General features: G+C 37.2%; 2 protein-coding genes across 4 annotated transcripts in view; one reads left to right on the top strand and one right to left on the bottom strand.

Moving 5' to 3' along the window:
- plppr1 (phospholipid phosphatase related 1) overlaps nucleotides 1-16,148 on the bottom strand; it is a 73,185-nt gene extending 57,037 nt beyond the window's left edge. The window contains exon 1 of the mRNA XM_028025334.1: nucleotides 16,100-16,148. The gene's annotated coding sequence lies outside the window, so the exon portion shown is untranslated. The remainder of the gene's footprint in view (nucleotides 1-16,099) is intronic.
- The window catches only part of palm2akap2 (PALM2 and AKAP2 fusion), an 80,156-nt gene continuing 78,504 nt past the window's right edge, over nucleotides 15,823-17,474 (top strand). Inside the window, exon 1 of one of the 3 annotated variants that reach the window (XM_028025328.1) lies at nucleotides 15,823-16,130. In XM_028025328.1, coding sequence (XP_027881129.1) covers nucleotides 16,087-16,130 — 44 coding nt within the window. In that variant the 5' untranslated portion in view covers nucleotides 15,823-16,086. The remainder of the gene's footprint in view (nucleotides 16,131-17,474) is intronic. The other 2 variants (XM_028025327.1, XM_028025329.1) reach the window with 2 other exon arrangements.

The following is a 17,474-nucleotide window of genomic DNA, read 5'->3' as shown; positions in this document are numbered from 1 at the left end:
GCCTCACACAGGAACGAATTCATGAAAAAAATAACACACGCCTTTACTGGGTGGGATTCATGCTGATCTGCTGCTATAAATAACTTAGCTCGGTAGGTTGTCTTGGCAACCAACAAACTGATACCAGGACGGGAATGCTCAGTTGCTTAAGAAAAAAAAAATAATAAAGCCAGTATGGGAATAAGCAGTGAGAACAAAATGCAGCAAAGAAACTTTGAAGTTTTTTGAGTGGACAGGAGAAACAGGGAGAAGATAAATAGTGATGAAATAACATGATTTCAGAGAATACTGAAGAAATATTTGAGGGAAGAAAGGGGTGAGAAAAAGTATTTCTTTTTGCTTTGTCGTAGAGAGAATACATTGTCTGTTTGTGGGGAAAGGCTAATACATTTTAGTAATGTATTAAGTGCTATATTATTATGTTACGTAAAAAATTATTGGGGGACTTTTCTAGGAAAGTAAAGTTTCACCTCATTCAGGTGTCCTAAATTGTAGTGATAAAATGGGTCATTTTATCATAGAAATGTGTTTTGTCAGTATCAGTCAGATTTTTCTTTCCAGGAAATAACCCTAAATCTTAATCTTGACACTGAAGATGAAAAGACCCGTCTCTTCTCAGTAGATAGTATCTGCGCCCTGGGCAAAGATTAATTAAACCTCCCTGACAGCAGCATTAATTCAGAAAGCAGAGATTTTTTGTTTTTTTGATCAATACACATTACTTTCAAAATAACATTTTCTTCCATTCATGCATTGTAACTGGCTTGACTCTACATGAGGACAGTACTGACGCTGGACAAGCCTGCAAATAGTCATAAAGTGTCCCTGACAAAGGAGGAGAGGAGAATTTTCAGACACAATCACAATGTATTTGAAAGACACACAAAGTCAAGAATATCTTATTTAAAAGCAAGAGACAGTCTGTATCACACAAACTACAATAAAGGAGACAAGCCTCTGCAGACCTAGACTAAGCCGCCAGCTTTCAGGCCCTCAAAATGCCTGTCTGCTTTAATATGTGCAGAGAGACATTAATGCTGACATGAAGCTTTAACAGGATCACAGGGAAGAGAAGTGTGCATGGGTCACAGCTGGGAAGCCAGAGCTTCCAGAGGGCAGGATTGATGCAGGAGAAGGGGAGGCAGGGGAGAAGGAGGCGATAAAATAAGTGAGAAGGTCAAAGAGCAGCGAGCAGCGGAACCAGGAGGCAGCTGAGTTATGGTTGACGTGAAATGAGGAGATATGTGCACAGGAATGATTGGGAGAGGGATGACTGGGATGTGGGCTTATGGGAGAAAAGAGACCGGGGTGTGAGAAGGATTAGTGAGACAAGACAAAAGGCCTGGGATTCAGAGTGAGGTGGAGCTGCTTTTTTCCATCAGCATTGAATCATCACACCCTTTCAGCTTTTTCCTTCTTTGTTTTGTTGGATCTTCAAAACCCATAACTTAAAAAACTCCTCATTGTGTTTTTTTATTTACCCTCATAGTAATAGGGTAACTATTACTATAGTATAGTAATAGGGTTACTATGTTTGCCCCTCATAGTAACCCTATGAGGGGCAAACAGAATGGCATTTCTGTTTGCCATTCTCATTCGAAGCAGAACATTTTCACTACCTCACCTCTGCTGTTCCATAAAGACTTTTGCTAGTAGCTTTAAGACATCCTTAAAGGTGAGCAGCAGATCTTTTACAAGATCATGTCTTATGTAGTTGGATAGAGTTCCATTACAGCAGAGCGTGGACGTACAGATGAGAAAGAGAAGAAAGATGAAAACAGATATACATCACCAGAGTTATCATCATTGTAATATTTATCAATGTTATTGCCATTGGAGCAAGTCAATGCATTTAGGCATCTAGACTGGGCGAAGACAACTTATTAAAGTCCAAATTGAGCATCTGAATGTGTAAGAAGGGGGTGTTTAAGGAAGCTCAACACTGACATCATTGTTGAGTACAAATGGGCTGGTCTGAGTATTTCAGATGATTCACCAAGTTTTTATGCACATTCATTCCTCAGTTTACAGAGGATTATCTGAGGAAGAAATAATGTCCAGTGAGCGATTGTTGCATGGTTGAAAAGTTCTTGTTGTCAGAGCTCAGAGGAGCTATGCGAGATGCCACTCCTGTAGGCTAAAAACCAGAAACTGAGGCTACAATTCAGGTAAGTTCACCTAGAAACCGGTAAAAATAAAACCAAAAAAACCTGCAAACATAACATGAACAGTAATGTTCTTAATAATAAATTCTTCTGCTTTCAACATTTAAAAATGCAAAATTCAGTAAATTAATGTTAAGTATATAACTTTTAATAAAAACTATATGTTATTTTTTCATATTTGTCTACACAGTAGACAGGAAACAAATTTTAACATAGTAGACAAAATTAGGCATAGTTTTGTCTACTATGTAGACAAAATTATCACTATGTCTACATAGTAAATAAAAATCAAGCTTTTCTGCCTTTTCTCTACGGCTCTGCTGTCATCTGAACAAATATCCAGTTCGATCAGAAACAACCAATCAGAGGCAAGAAGAGGGTCTTAGCGCTGTCAATGACCCTTGATTTTATTGTTTAAAATCGGGTTTTTTTCTGACATTCTTCTTGAGTAGCCAAAATCTTACAGATTTCTTACAGAACTGGCAACACACCTGCACTTCATTGGACTTTACCGTGAGAAAATGGGTCAAACCAAACAACAAAATCTAAACAATAATTATTAATCTAATTTACAAACTCATCTACATAACTAAACTGCAAAAACATAAACACAAGTGCAAAATAAAACATTTAATACAGGGCAACTCAAAGGGTTACTTTAAAGAAAACAGACAATACAATACAAATAAGAAAATCCTCCATTTGGTTGTGCCCGCTGATGCAATCAGTGACGTCATACACCAATTTAAACAGGAAATGCTGGGCCGGCCCCGCCCATTCACCTTCTATGGCTGTGGCACGTAAAGGGACAAAGAATGGTGAGTATAAAGAAACAAACAAATAATTTACCAAAAATGTACCGTGTAAGAAAAGAAATATTTATATTTATCTAATAGTTTGGTAGTGCTAGCTTTTGAAAAAACATTGCATGAATGTAAACCGCAACATAATGCTAGCACAAACAAACCCGGGATACTGAGTGAAGCAAACCTATGACAGCAACTTGTTTAAATGAGAACATTTAAACAAGTTGTTTTCAGCTTGTTTAAAGCAACTTGAAAGCATTAAAAAAGCTGCTCCTTTAGGGTATTTCTAGTTTGAACTCATCAGTCTATTAAAAGTGATCAGAGGAAACGTTAGTGCTGCTTCTGAAACAAAATTATTAGCGTACACGATGCATTCAACTTTGTCTTGTATGAGACTGGAAAACTATATGTGCTGGGCCACTGTGTCTTATCTCATGTGCAAAAGAAAGATATAATTTTTACCTTTTAGGTCTTGTCATGATTATGTTTTTCAGTAGCATAGCGATATGATAGTCATATATATACTGTATATGTCCCTTGTGCAGTGAATTGCTTATAGACTCTATAAGTGTTTTTTTGTGTGTTTTTTTTTCAAAGATGCTGCTCTAAATCATACCAACTGCATGTCATGTCTGAACTGTGAAGAGGGTCACATTTCTCAAGGTGAATTGTTTGCACTGAATGGGAACAGATGTTCATGAGATGAACAAACACCCAGAGGGTGGGCCAAAAATGATCCCTGTGGCAACACTAATTAACGTATTTTTAAAGATAAAAATACGCACACATATGCACAGCTTTTGAGAACTGGCTGAACATGAATAATTTATTCACATTTATATAAGAAACCTAAATCTGCAGCAGCATTGTATCCTAATAGACTGAGATCGCACACAGTTTAAGCGTCTTCGGGCTCAGTAACTGTAATTTTAATCTCAGCTGAAAACCAAGAGGCTGACCCAGAAAATGTCTCATTCAAAACGCAGAAGATATGAAGCGCTGCAAAAAAAGTATTTGCTGCTTTAAGTATTTATCCTGTTATTGCTTTTTTTGTCACATTTGTTTCAGATTGTCAAACTAATTTTAACAAATAGCCAGAGTAAATGCAAAAAGCATTTTGTTAATGTTGATTGTGATTATTGAGGGAAATGGCATCAAGAGCAAAAGTGTATTCCCAGATTATTGTGCTAATGTTTGCAGGACAACTGATATTGAGTCTTTGAGGTGAACTCTTTTCTTTTTTTTGTAGAATGCTTCATTTCAGCCACATTGAGGAGTTTTTAGTCAGGCAAGCCTTGGAGCAACTGATTAAACTGCCCTTTTCAATTGTGGCAGGTTGGTTTAGATCATCTTTTTTTTCCTTCAATAAATGAAATAACCATTTCTAAACTGCTTCCAGTATTTACCGTACTCTGAATGTCTTCGCATGTTATGAAGTGTGACAAAAAGGCAAAAACAGTGAATGTCTGTCAAAGCAGGAAGGATACATTTATGTATCTCTATTAGCTCTAATAACTGTAGTAATAACATAAATGAATACAAAAATACACAAACCATCACATCTTCCAATGCCATTTCATATCCAGGCCGTAGGCTGAACTTTCAGATACCCTGAACATTCTTGTCTGACGCCAGAGGAAAATATGAACTCGTATCTACATTCATTCAGTGTGCAGTACAGACCCATAAAGGTGAGCTAGGCTACCTATTTATGTGATTCAATCATATTTGTTAGATAAAAGATGCAGCATTCTGCTCTATTCAATTCAGAGGGCTGAAAGCCTACAATATGACTCAACTCAAACAAACATACACAGACTAGGAGACTAGGAGAAGGAAAGAAAAACGCATTAGTAATGGAGTCTGCCCAAGGCAGTCAGGGGCTCAGCATAACAATAAAATGTTATTTTATTCAAGCATCTAAATGTAATATATTTTAAAGAAGTTTACCTATACTTTGAAAGAGAAAAACATCCACACCAAAAAGGTAACTTATTGCAAAGCGGGTCATACATGTCCTTCTTATGTGGATGAATAATGCAGACTCATACTTGCAGCAAATAAATAATAGAATGCACAATCATTGCTGTATCCTAACTATTTAAAATCTTTCCTTTCAATGCTTTCCTCGCGTTTTGTCACTTCTCAGAGATGTACGGGTCAGTGAGCACAGTGCAAGCTCAAATGAGATGCACATCCAACGGCCACACATCAATTGCTGCAAGATTCACATGTCAGTGTGGAGGACACAGACCCTTTAAAGTAAAGGTCATGGTCCAGAGCCGGTTGTCGTAAAGCCACAAATTAACATGAACATAAAGTTTGACTGCAGCAGTTAATTATTGTTGCCGTTTTATTTAGAGAAGCTTCTGCCTTTACACATACGATCAGGGAAATATTTGCATGACCTGAATATTTGCATGTTGAAAGAGCCCGACCGTGGTGTGAAATCACAATTCTGTTGTTGCCAGTGTTCTGACTCAATCTGCTGCAAGAACTCAGAAACAATCACATTAGAGGGAAATAATTCCTGTTGATATAAAGGATGACTTCTTCTGAAGCTGGATTTAAGAAACTGCTAAAATATTGCTACAAAACATGGCTGTATGAAATAATTTTTTTACTGACTATACCACTCTACCAGTTATTTGTTTATTTCTTTTAGTAAATTGTGATTAGGATGACAGCATATTTTTCTATCTCCAAACAGCTCTTTGCTCAGGACTATGTTCATATGCGAGCCATGTTTTATTAATATGATCATACTTAATTACCTTATGTGCATCCTGAAGTTACCATTTTACTTTACTTATTTGATATAATTGTGTAAATGCGCAAACAAGTCTGAACTTTGACTGGACCATCCCTATACCTAGATTTACTTTGAAATAAATCATTCTATTGTAACACTACTTGCATGTTTAAATGCTGCTCTTGTCTAAAATCTTGTGGGTCTTCTTCCCCAATTCTGCACTTCAGTTTCCGTTATCTAATAGTGTCAGCTCAGATACCCTATTGCTGATCTATTTTAAGCGTCAGCTCTTTTTTTTCCTACATTTAATTTTTCATTAATGCAAAATATGTTTCTTTGTATTCCCTTTGAAGATGAACTGCACAACAGAATGATGCTCTTCAATGATATGCTAATGCTTTCTCTAGTGACGAACACATCAAAGAAGTGCCTGATTCAGCATGATGTCACATGACTATAAACACGTGTGCAATGGAAGAACAACACGGGTTAGTGTGACTGTGCAAGAAATGTCATGAGCGTTTTTATGATCATTCAGATGGTATGAGCAAAAGCATCTCTGTTTGGTTAAATACGATGGTGTGGTTGGACATAAGGTTGGATATCCAGCATTTGATCTGGCAGCCTATTAAAAATAAATATGAAGTAAAAGAAAGCTGAGTTTGTAGTGAGGGTAGGTGGAAGGAGCAACTTAAATTAGAAAGATAGAAACTTTAAAAAAAAAAAGGATGTAAGCTAATGAATCTTAATCTGAAAAAAAAATATTAAATATGATTCTATGTTACAAATATTTTTCAGTAAAGCAGCAATGTAATCAATCCAGCATGAAACAGGATCTGTGAGGGAACAAAATGGACATCAACTTAGAAAACTAAGACCATCAGGAAAACACACATCTGCAGTGGGAAGTTAATCATTTAAGGCCTTTAAAAAAACACATTTTCTTGAGGTTCTGTTGGAACTTTCAGTGCAGCCACTCTTCACGACTTTGTTAGAAAACAGTCAGGATGGTTAAAGTGTGCACTGTTTATTGATAAAACTGTTTAAATAAAGTTGTAACATCAAGTATCTGTTAGAATCTGTGGGTGTTTGACTTTTACTTTTTCATTCATGTTCATGTTTCCTCGGGGTTCCTGAGATCTTGCTCAATTAGTTCAGAACTTCTTCGTCTTTAATGAATGGACTAATTTAAAAACTGATTTTTTAATTTAGTCTGGTTATTAAAATTTGTTTGATAATTTGTAATAATATTTGCAGGGGAGAAATCATTTTTCCCAGCACTATAGTTATGGCAAGGACTGGGGAGGATTGCACATTACAACAACCCACTTGTTTTATTAGCTGTTACCTCAGCACTAGCATGTTGATGGATGTAACGGTTGCATCCTCACTGTGGTCAGATACATGGGTATTTTACAAGTGGCTTGTCCTCATGAGAATGTGTTGTGTACATGTGCAGGCATGCAGTGGCTCACCGCTTTCCATTTTAATGGCAATTCCAACAGAGCCTTTCCCATCCCCCTGTCGTCATGGTAACCAAGCTGGTAAGCGGACACGTTTGTCTCGGGGGCCCTGGCCTTCATTTTGAGTGCCACAGTTTTACACATACACACACACACACACACACACACACACACACCTATCTACTACACTAACCTGTAAAAGCATGCTGTTATGAATACATTAAACCCACAAAACCAACATTTGTCTTGTGCATTTACTGTATACACACAATGTCGCTGTTCTGTCTGCACTTACATGCCTCCTCCTCACCATCTGAGCAGAGAGGTCTCCACACAATTTTCTATCTCCTCCTCTGAGCTACTGGATTTCCCAGAGCTTGAAGGGCTTTCCCAGCCTTGAACAAATTTTTTTGGAGGGAAAAAAAGCATCTTGATTATCAGGTGACTGCTGTTTCTATGTCATCTGTCTTCCTGTCTGTCCCATCAATGAAGTAAAGCTGACATTTTTGAGAACTTTGACCTTAATTACTCTATATATTTTTTATATAAATTCCTTTATTTAACCAGGTAAACCCCGTTGAGATCTAGATCTCATTTTCAAGAGGGACCTGGGCAAAAAAATTTGCAATACATAGCAACCTGGTTACAAGATAAAAACAATTATCGGTAATACGGTAATACATATGCACAAGTATAAAACAATAAAACAATTTAAAAACAATGGCACTGTTTCATAGAATCTTGTTGCCTATCTTTAAGAACTGCTCGAAATAAGTCCAGTGAAATCATTTCCAACATCTTTAAGTTCAGACTGCAACTGATTCCACGCTGTGGGGGCCAACACACTGAATGCCTGCTTCCCTTCACCTCTGCTTGTAGGTGAAAAATATAGTCAGCCTCATGTCATTTAACAGCACTTTCCTTTGAGGTGAATGCTGAATGACTGCTGAGCGTCTGAGGACAGCACAGCAGATGCAAAGTCCAGCTGTTGGCCCGCATGTTGGCCATGTTTATTGTAGGCCTGTGCATTTTTACTGGCAAGGAGTCACACTTTTGGTAAGTCCTCCCGCTGGTGGGGCATAAAGTCATGTAATATTTGCTTCTTCCTGTTCAAATGCGGTTTGATCTCCAACATCTGAATGGAGGCTCGACTTCAGAGGTAAACTCAAACTTTAGTTCTCTTCAGCCGGCGTCCTACAACTTTTAGTTAAATTTCCTCATCGGTTTTATGTTTATAATAACCTAATTGTTTGACATAGCTGTTATTAAACAGAAGCAAATATAAAAACTGTTCCTCAACCTTCAAGGATTGGCGTGCTCTATTTCACTGATATCTTAGAAAAGAGGCAAATTAAGGACTTGGTGTTTTTGTTGACATGTAACTTGCAAAGGGACAGGTAACAAACATTGAACAAATATTGGTTGAAGCACATGCACATATTTACACTTCCATGTAGAATTCATAATCAAATTATTGCTTTGAAATTTTAACTGATCTTTTATGCTTTTGTTCTGGGCGAAAACATTGATTTAAATAAATTAAAAATGATGACCATTTGTAAACGGTAAATAATCTGCACATTTCTCATAAAATAACTGTATATAAATAGCATTTGCTCTTTCCAAAAATATTAAGCAACTCCATAATTTTACATATAGACTGAGCTGATATATCTACGTGTTATGAATTATCGTGATAAACTTTAAACTCCGAGATATCTCTAAGTTTCATCTCATATTGATTTCATTTTGAGTGCTATAATGGAAGTAACCCTGACTTGTTTCTGTACCTGCACTGAAAAAGAAACCAAGCTCTTTTGTTGAATTTTTTATTTCTCTTAATCACTTATATTCCCAGTTAGGATGTCAGCATCCTTCATTGTTACTCGGTTCCCGACCAGAATGTTCATGAATTGTTCATCACCACTGTGGTAAACAAACTTATTTCCACAGCTGAAGTGGGTCAAACAGTTGCATTTCTTTTTTCATTTAGTTGGCCTCATGAAAATTTTATTATTGTACCGTTTTCTTCCTGTTGACGTCAAACACTGGTATTAAACTGTGTTGGTTGCTTTATTTTTTTCTAAACTGCAATTACTTCTACTTCCTTTTATTTTGGACACAAACCGTTGTAAGAAGTTTGTAACTTTTAAAACTAACCTTAACAATTAGTACTGCTTAACATTTGCAAAAAGACCACTTTTCTTGCTCTAAATAAACATTAATGTATATTTAATAAGCAAGATATGTTATAGAAGTTTTGTCATGTTGTTTACTTTGGACACAATTAAATATTCAGCAATACTAATGAAATAAAAATGTTTTTGAAGTGATCCATTTTTATGTATCTCTGTACTGTAGTTTACTGTTATGTTTGCCTTTATTGGCCATCAAATAAAATTTACTGTACAAAGTAACATGACAATACCTGATATTGCTAAAGGACATAGATATTTTTTTTTATTAGATATTTTTTTCTTGAAAGCCTATAAGTTTACTTGCTGATTGATTTAATCTGAAATTTTGAAAAGCAGCAACCTCTACTGGATTCCTGCTGTCATTGGAGGTTTAAGTAATTTTGTCTCTCCAATTAAACAAGGATTTATGACTATATTGCTACAAGATGGAGGTAATTAATTTACAAAAAAAATATTTGATCATATTTAACACAGCAACAATATGTGTAGAATAAACAGATTAGACAAATTGACAAGAAAAATATGAATGTAGCGCATTTTCAACCTTGCTTAGATTTTGAAAATAAATTGACAGTACATTTAATGCTAAAACATCCTCACATCTTTGTACACGGCCACCTTTGGTTCTCCTTTCACAGTGCTCCAGTAAGTATTTCAGTTCAACATAATTTACATCTCAAAGGTGTCGTGGCTGAGCACCTAGACGCTACATACGTGCTGCTGATCATTTCACCACTTCTATTAATAACTGCATGATGCAACAACATCTCCATGTTGACGCCGCAGTGTTGGATCTCTTAGTGATGACTTTTCATGCCCACAAGATGGCAGAAGTTGGTTAAATTTACGCATCCCATTTGCAACCATGGACTCTGTGCTACACTGTCAGCACCTTCAAAAGCAGGATTATTCTTACTTCTAATAGTAAGTGTCCAGAAAGGGGATATCAGTTCATTCAGCTGGTATATTTGACACCCCATTCATCATTTCTGTCAGAGAGGTTTCTCTGCCAGGTTTGTCACCCGTCTTTCTGCCAGATAGTTGTCATGTCTCTTTATGTGAGCTCTGAGTAAGCTTCTCTACTGTCAGGGAAGTGTTAGTGCAGAGGAAGCAGAACACATCACATATCTTGAACAAACAAAGACGGTGAACTTGGCTTAAAGCGCAAATATTCTTGAGATTTTCTAAATATGCTTCTAATCAATTTATTTTAAAGTTTCTACCTCTGGTGCAGATTCCTGAGGCATCTCAAATAAGCTGTTGGCATCCAGAGAGATCTTCTCAATAGTTCAAATAAATGATGCAACTTAGGCAAGTCTTGCATTTCCAAAGTTTTATTCTTTGCTGAAACAATTTCTGAACTTCTCTGTAGCTGATGATTGATTGTAATTGGGAGCCACACAGAAACAGAAAAAGGAAAAAACTCCCAGGAGATAGAAGAATGTGAGTTATTAATACCCAAATCAAATTTGATTGGAATATTTTATTCACACTTGAAGAAAGAAATTCCCATGGAAGTTGCTGTGCTCATTTTACAAAACTTTTTTGTATGAAATTCACGTGTGCTACACTTGGTTACTCTTAAAACTTGAACAATAGTGCTCTCCCTTCTTCCATAACATTTCATATGTTTGGGGCATACAGTCATTTTTGACCATTGGTCTTTGCACAACATAGATCATTCAGATTTCTGTGGCCTTTAAGTTGTCTTCTGCTGCGACTTACCATTTTCAATTTTTCTAATATTTTAATTTGATCAAGTATTTCAAATATTCTATGATGCCATGAACTCTCTAAATGACTAACACATGGCATCATAGATCCTCTACAGTACCTAACTTTGGGTATGTTGTGGTAGTTATTTTGTCCAAGGACCCCTATATTATTTAGCAAAATCTGGAAAAGTTTATCATTTACTATTTTCCAGGTTTGTAAGTATGGAGTAAGTCAAAATTTGTTTGAAAGCACTTTTTCTCTCTTATAGAGACAAAAGTCTTTGGATGCTTAGTGACTGCAGTGGTTTTTAGACTGACTTGTATTTGAATTATATTTACCAAATATTTAGCTTTTTGACTAGCCGACTAAATGTGCCCACATTCAAATATGAAAAGAAAATTAATTTCAATATTTTATGAGCTTTAACTTTGGCCTGTATTGGATCTGTGGTCATTAAATCAGGTCTGGTTAAGGTGGTGTGTTTTGGGAATTTTAAGATGTAGGTACCAAAGTTCACAAACTGTGCTTTGAAGATTTTATATTTATTACAGGATACTCCAACTTAAAAAGTCACAGATTTTAAAACTTTGCTGGACTAAGGTAGACCTGGTACCAACGAGAAAGATGTGAATTGGGAAAATCTGAAGTAGATTTCCCCATTGTGTTTTGTGGTAATTTGTGGATCCTGCAGAAGAAGTTCTTCAAGCAGGTCAGAGTAAATATTTTGTACTCATCAAAGCAAAGGACATGGTTCCAGTTAAAGCTGCAGCAGCTTTCGAATTTCTAAGAGTTTCCACATCAGGGTATATTTAAACCCCAAAGAAACGGAAGGCCGTGAATTAAATGTTCCTTGCCACTGAACTTAAAAAGAACTTTAGAGATGTGAAAACAGTTTCGCATTTATTTTATGGGTATTGTTAAGGGTTGTTTGATTCTGTTAAAAACATTTTAATGAGGGATTGTTTTCCCCCTCTCTGAACAAATCTTAAAATATTGGTAGACAGTCATGTGTGGGGAAATTCAAATTGCTGTATAAAGTTGAGCAAACTACACAAAGACAGTCATGGATTAGAAAAATATGTAACATAGCTAAAGTTTATTATTATTATTTAAAAAAAACATAATTCAATGGGTCTGTAACAATACTCATTTCCGTTTTGAGCTCAAAGAAAAAATTGCCCAAGTCTCCCACATGCTGGCGAGTTTGTGTGTGGAAATTCTTACAACGTTATATTAAATTACAGCTCACAAAGGGTTTGTAATGCACTTCAAATGACTAATCGGCTTCTGGCTGTCTTGTAACACTCAACCTGCAGAGTCAGAATGTGCGTGTGTGTGTGACAGAATATGTGAAGGGTGCCTGTGTGATGCCCTTTTAAGGTCACTACCAAAACTTGTGGAGCAGCCTCTGAATAACTGGCATACCAAGCAACATGATAACCAGCTCAACACGGACTGTCAAGAAAGGAAACGGAGATAGACAGGAGGCCACACGCAGGGGGGAGACATGTTGAGGAGAACTTGTTAAAAGTGTAAACATAAATATGAGACTGTGAGCAATGCGAAACATCTTGGTACTTTTATGAGAAGTGGCCTCTGCCATGTGAATCGAGATGAGACAACGGGAAAGAGCAACTGTTGCAAAAAACAGCAATAAAGACAAGAATATAAACTGATGGATGGTGTGTTTAAAAAAAAAAAAAAGTAGGTTCTGGAAGTCATAAAAAAAAGAAGAAAAAAAACTTACAGATGGTCTTCGCCTTTCCCTCTACCCTTCAATCAGTGCAGCTAAGCACTCCGGCAGCAGGTTACAAACCCCATAAAAACATTGCTGAGCTTCTTGTTTAGACAACTATCTGGAGCCAGATCCCAAAGACTAAACAGCTTTCAGCAGGTCTCACTTTCAGTAGCGACTGGAGTCTTGCTGGAATTTATTAAAGAAAATAGATAACAAGCCTGGAGCCTTTAGCTTCATGAGCTGCCGTCTTTTGTTTTCACTATAACCTCACTTTAAAAGATATTATAACAAGTCTTGTTTGTTTACAGGAAGCTTGGACTCCCATCAAAACTTCATAGTACAATATTCTGAGGTTAGAAATGATAACAAGAGATACACATTTTCTCTGAACCCCCATGAAAGTTACTGCTAACTGCTCAAACCATAATTATATTTGGATACATCACAAGAAAAAGGCCTCCAAGATTTTTATTTAAAGTTCTTCTTTTTTGTGGTCCTTCTTAAATAGGAATGGTGGAAACTCGTCGTGATTAGCCTCATGCACATCAGATTTAGAGAGCATACAGTCTCCAGAATCTTTTAGACCATCCAAATAACATCAATCTGTGGCAAATTTAGGAACCCCTCCCCCCCGAACTTTGTGTTCTTGGTGCTATACCCAGCTTATCGCTGCTGCATTTCTGTCCAACCAGTGATGCTACCCTAATGGGAATGATATTTGACATTTCACTCTTCATTTTGGAGGTGTCTGCACCTCCACCTTAACTGTGAAGGAAGTTATTTGAATCAAAATCAGCTTTTTTTTTAACCAAGTCTGTGTACAAAAACAATTTGACTTTGGTTAAGTTCTCAGTAAACACATTTATGAATATATACAGTACAGACCAAAAGTTTGGACACACCTTTCTAATTCAATGGGTTTTCTTTATTTTCATGACTATTTATAAGGCAAGAAATCTCACTTATTAACCTGACAGGGGACACCTATGAAGTGAAAACCATTTCAGGTGACGACCTCTTGAAGCTCATCAAGAAAATGCAGAGTGTGTGCAAAGCAGTAATCACAGCAAAAGGTTGCTACTTTGAAGAAACTAGAATATAAGGGGTATTTTCAGTTGTTTTACACTTTTTTGTTTAGTGCATATTTCCACATGTGTTATTCATAGTTTTGATGCCTTCAGTGTGAATCTACAATGTCAATAGTCATGAAAATAAAGGAAACTCATTGAATTAAAAGGTGTGTCCAAACTTTTGGTCTGTACTGTACTTCCTCTGAGCTGACTGGTTTTAGAAAATAGCATCAATATAGCTGACTTTAAGGCCAAACTGTAAACTGTTTATAACCAGGATGTGTGGGGTCGCCTGAGATTGTAGCTGCTCTTTTCCAGAGCCAAGTTCTGGGATAGTCAACCATGACCCCTATGTGTAATTTGGAGATGTGAACACTTTTGCCCCATTTAAGAGCTCTGTTCTAGAGGGACCATTCCATATCCGTCCAGTATTTATGATAAAGAGAGCTTTTATAGCTTCTTGCTGAGATCCTTGTTATTGCAGCCTGTTAAGTGGCAGGGACTCCATACAAACAGCTGCCATGGTGACAGAGGTAAACATAAATGTGGATACTTAGACCAGTGTCATACTGGTGGGATGAGGTTGTGACCTTAGTAAGACGCCAAAGGCGTCAAGCCTGCTTGATATTCTCTGATCAAGTTATCAAAAGAGCTTAACCTTCAAAAACAGGAACTGGATCCCCTAGTGGTGGAACTTGTTTTTGCTTCTTAATAACTTTTATATACTGATCACCTTCAGTGTATCTTCTCTGGCCCAGATATTTCCAAACTATAATCCTGGTTTTTATGTTGCTTTTGCAGTGATTGTTTTTTTCCCTTCTGGAGACACTTGCAGGACTCTGTTCACTGTAGATAAGGACACTCTTTTACCTGCTTCAGCCAGCATCTTCACATTCGCTTTGCTTCTGGATTTGAGGGATTTCACTCGCAGAAAAATACTCTTTGTCTTTGGGACACAGAACCTGTCTCTTTTCTGAAAGGTATGAAAAAAATTGCACATAAAATACCTTCAAGTTTGTGGAAATTGTGACCAAGGATGAACCAGACTTGATGAGATTGTCACTTTCTTTCTTTCTTTTCTTCATAGTACCTTAGCTGATTAAGTTTTTCCATGATTTGGCTCAATAGAGTGTTTTTATGCTGATGCATTAAAACACATTTATACACATTTGAAATGAATTCAGGTGCTGTGAATTGACCTAACAGATGCTCGCGAAAAAAATCACGCCAGCATTAGGGGTTTCCTAAATTGTTTAAAGGCATAGTAACTATGGTGTGTAAGCTTCTGAATTTAAAGAAAACAGTCATTCATAAGCTCTAAAAATATCCTCCTTAATATTCTGGTATTTAGACAATAGAAATAATTTTGGTAATCTTAAGTTATGAAAAAGTTTATGCTTGACAAGAAGGAAAAAGAGTAGATCTTACATAAGCTTAGTCCTATGTGTTGTTATTTTCTGACCACTTTTAGATCAGAAGATTTCATTGTGAAGTTAGTATTTTTAAATTTTTATTAAAAGGTAATTTCTCTTCTCTTCCTCTTTAAAAGAAACTCCCTCCACCTCAGAGGGAAAAGGTTGATCTCCAGTAAGCAGGTTGGCCACTCCTTTCATTATAGAGCAACTCCCTAAAGCCTCTCTTTCCTTCTGATTCTCTGCTGCATTTTGGCCATTTTCGCTTTCTGTCCACTCTCTCTCATCATCTGTTTTATCCCTCCTTCTCTGCTCTCTTGCGTTTCCATTGTTATCTCTTTTTTCCTTTTTTGTTTTGCAAAACATCATCTCAGTTTATATATTCATATTTTATGTTTCCTCTTCTTCTCTCTTTTTCTTTTCTTCCCTTTCTCTCTCTCTCTCTCTCTCTCTCTCTCTCTCTCTCTCTCTCTCTCTCTCTCTCTCTCTCACACACATGTGCACACACAGAAACATGCTTCCACCCATTTCTTCCTCCTAGTGGAGCAGGGTGATGCAGGCACAGCAGCAGCTGCTGCTCTGTCACATCCATAACCACCACACACCGAAAAGGCAGGAGAGAAGGAGGAGGTAAGCAGGTGGAAAGGGAGGAGGAAGAGAAGGAAGAGGAGGACACAACTCTGTCAAAAGGACACCAGGGGACAGAAGTACAAGAAGAGGACAAGGAGAAAGGGAGGACAGCAGAGGGAGGCGGGTGGCTGCAGACATGTCAGACGCACCTTTGCAAAGAAACGGCTCTGCCAAAACCCCGTGAGTAGATCTTCTTCTTTATCTTTCCATCTTTGCTCCCCGCCATCACTCCTCTCTCTGCCCGCATCCCTCCATCTGACAGGCTGAGTTGTCATGGGAACGGGAGCTCCGTCATGGTGAGGCTGCAGCTCAGTCATGACTGGAGCGGGGACACGCGGTACACCCTGTACACTCCTCCCTCTCCTTACTGCATCCCTCTTCTTTTTTTTTTTCCTCAGTCGCCCTCACAGCTCCCCCTGGAAACATCTCACCTCGCTGCTCACCAACACTCTGACGCCACACTCCGGAACTATTGTTTGCTTTTCCATCACTTTCTCTCTCTAGAGTGGGACCTGATTATTCTTTTGCAACATCAGCCCTTCATTTACTTTTGCTTCCCAATGGAAATCTATACATGCTGCTATATATATATGTATATGTATAATGCAGGTGTTTGGTGCAGTAAGCTTTAACACTTTCAATGGGGAATCTGCAGGCAAGAACAATCCGCCATGCTGCAGTCCACCAGTCCAGTCTCCCCCCATGTGGGATTTTTAAAATATATATATAATATACAAAACTTTTAATCTTAATGAGACATTAGCCAGTTATTTTACCTGAATAACTAAAGTATATCTTTTTTTTTTTTTTAAACACATTCTATTTTTTAGTTTTTTTATGGGGGATGAATTTACTCCCCTGTTTTGCATTTTTTATTATTTTATTGTGTATGTTACTACAAACATGGTGTAACATGTTTTTACTGCTTTTCTTGGTATTTTATCTGTTTTTAAACTGCACTGTTTTATTATTTTATCACCTTTATAAGTAGTTATTATTAATATGATGTTGATGATTTTTTACAAGTAAATCCAGAGCGACAAGCTAAGGGAAACTCTCCATCGCCCGTTCATTCTTCAGATTAAAAAAGCAGACTCCTCCAGTTGTCAATATGTTTCCCACTCATACTGCCTGAGCTGCCCACAGCTGGCTTGTGAATTGAATAGAAGTTAAGTAATGCCAGCAGTGCAGTAGTAAGACAAAGACTGTGGGAGTTTAACATTCAAAGCTTAAAACTTGTAATGTTCTGTGTTCTTATGCCAGCATTGAGCTGTTTTTAGACATGGACTAAACTGCCCTCAGTTAGAAATATAATTTTAATATTTCCTTTTATACAGTATGGAAATTCATGACATATGTATAGTGTTGACTCCCCAGATGCCTGCAAGTGAGTGAATAGTTCAGCTTTTTTAAAGTGGGATTCTGAAGAGAGCTTATGAGTCATCAGTATCTTCACTTCAGTAGATAACGTTCTGAACTGAATGGCTTCAGGCTGCAGAAACGGAGATTAGTTTTGACAGTCAG

This window comes from Xiphophorus couchianus, chromosome 8 (assembly GCF_001444195.1).
Source record: "Xiphophorus couchianus chromosome 8, X_couchianus-1.0, whole genome shotgun sequence".
NCBI lineage: Eukaryota > Metazoa > Chordata > Actinopteri > Cyprinodontiformes > Poeciliidae > Xiphophorus > Xiphophorus couchianus.
This window is presented reverse-complemented; position numbering and strand designations above follow the sequence as displayed.